Here is a 401-nt window from a genome sequence, read left to right as displayed (position 1 = left end):
CCACCCAACCCACGCACAAACATATCCCCCCCCACGCACTTCGTGCCCCCCCGCAGCCCCGCCGGGATGTCGCGACCGTTGTCGGACCAGGAGCGGCGCAAACAAATCAGCATCCGCGGGATCGTGGGAGCCGAGAGCGTGGCCGAACTGAAACGGGGTTTCAACCGGCACCTCCACTTCACCCTGGTCAAGGACCGCAACGTGGCCACCCCACGGGACTACTACTTCGCCCTGGCCCACACCGTGCGGGACCACCTGGTGGGACGCTGGATCCGCACCCAGCAGTATTACTACGAGAAAGACCCCAAGGTGGGAGCGAGGAGGGGGGTGCTGGGGTCGTGGTGGGGGGGACACACACGGGGACACCCCGGTTCTTGCGGGGGACGGGGTGGGGGGCGGTG

The 401-nt window shown here is 67.6% G+C and overlaps 1 protein-coding gene across 1 annotated transcript in view; it reads left to right on the top strand.

The window, feature by feature from the left end:
• The first annotated feature begins 63 nt into the window (after nt 1–63).
• PYGL (phosphorylase, glycogen, liver) overlaps nt 64–401 on the top strand; it is an 11,831-nt gene continuing 11,493 nt past the window's right edge. The window contains exon 1 of the mRNA XM_010579775.1: nt 64–309. Within this exon, the coding sequence (XP_010578077.1) occupies nt 67–309 (243 nt within the window). The 5' untranslated portion in view covers nt 64–66. The remainder of the gene's footprint in view (nt 310–401) is intronic.

Source organism: Haliaeetus leucocephalus, unplaced genomic scaffold (assembly GCF_000737465.1).
Source record: "Haliaeetus leucocephalus isolate CR32 unplaced genomic scaffold, Haliaeetus_leucocephalus-4.0 Scaffold678, whole genome shotgun sequence".
Lineage (NCBI taxonomy): Eukaryota > Metazoa > Chordata > Aves > Accipitriformes > Accipitridae > Haliaeetus > Haliaeetus leucocephalus.
Note: the sequence above shows the minus strand (reverse complement) of the source record. Positions and strands in the feature narration are given on the sequence as shown.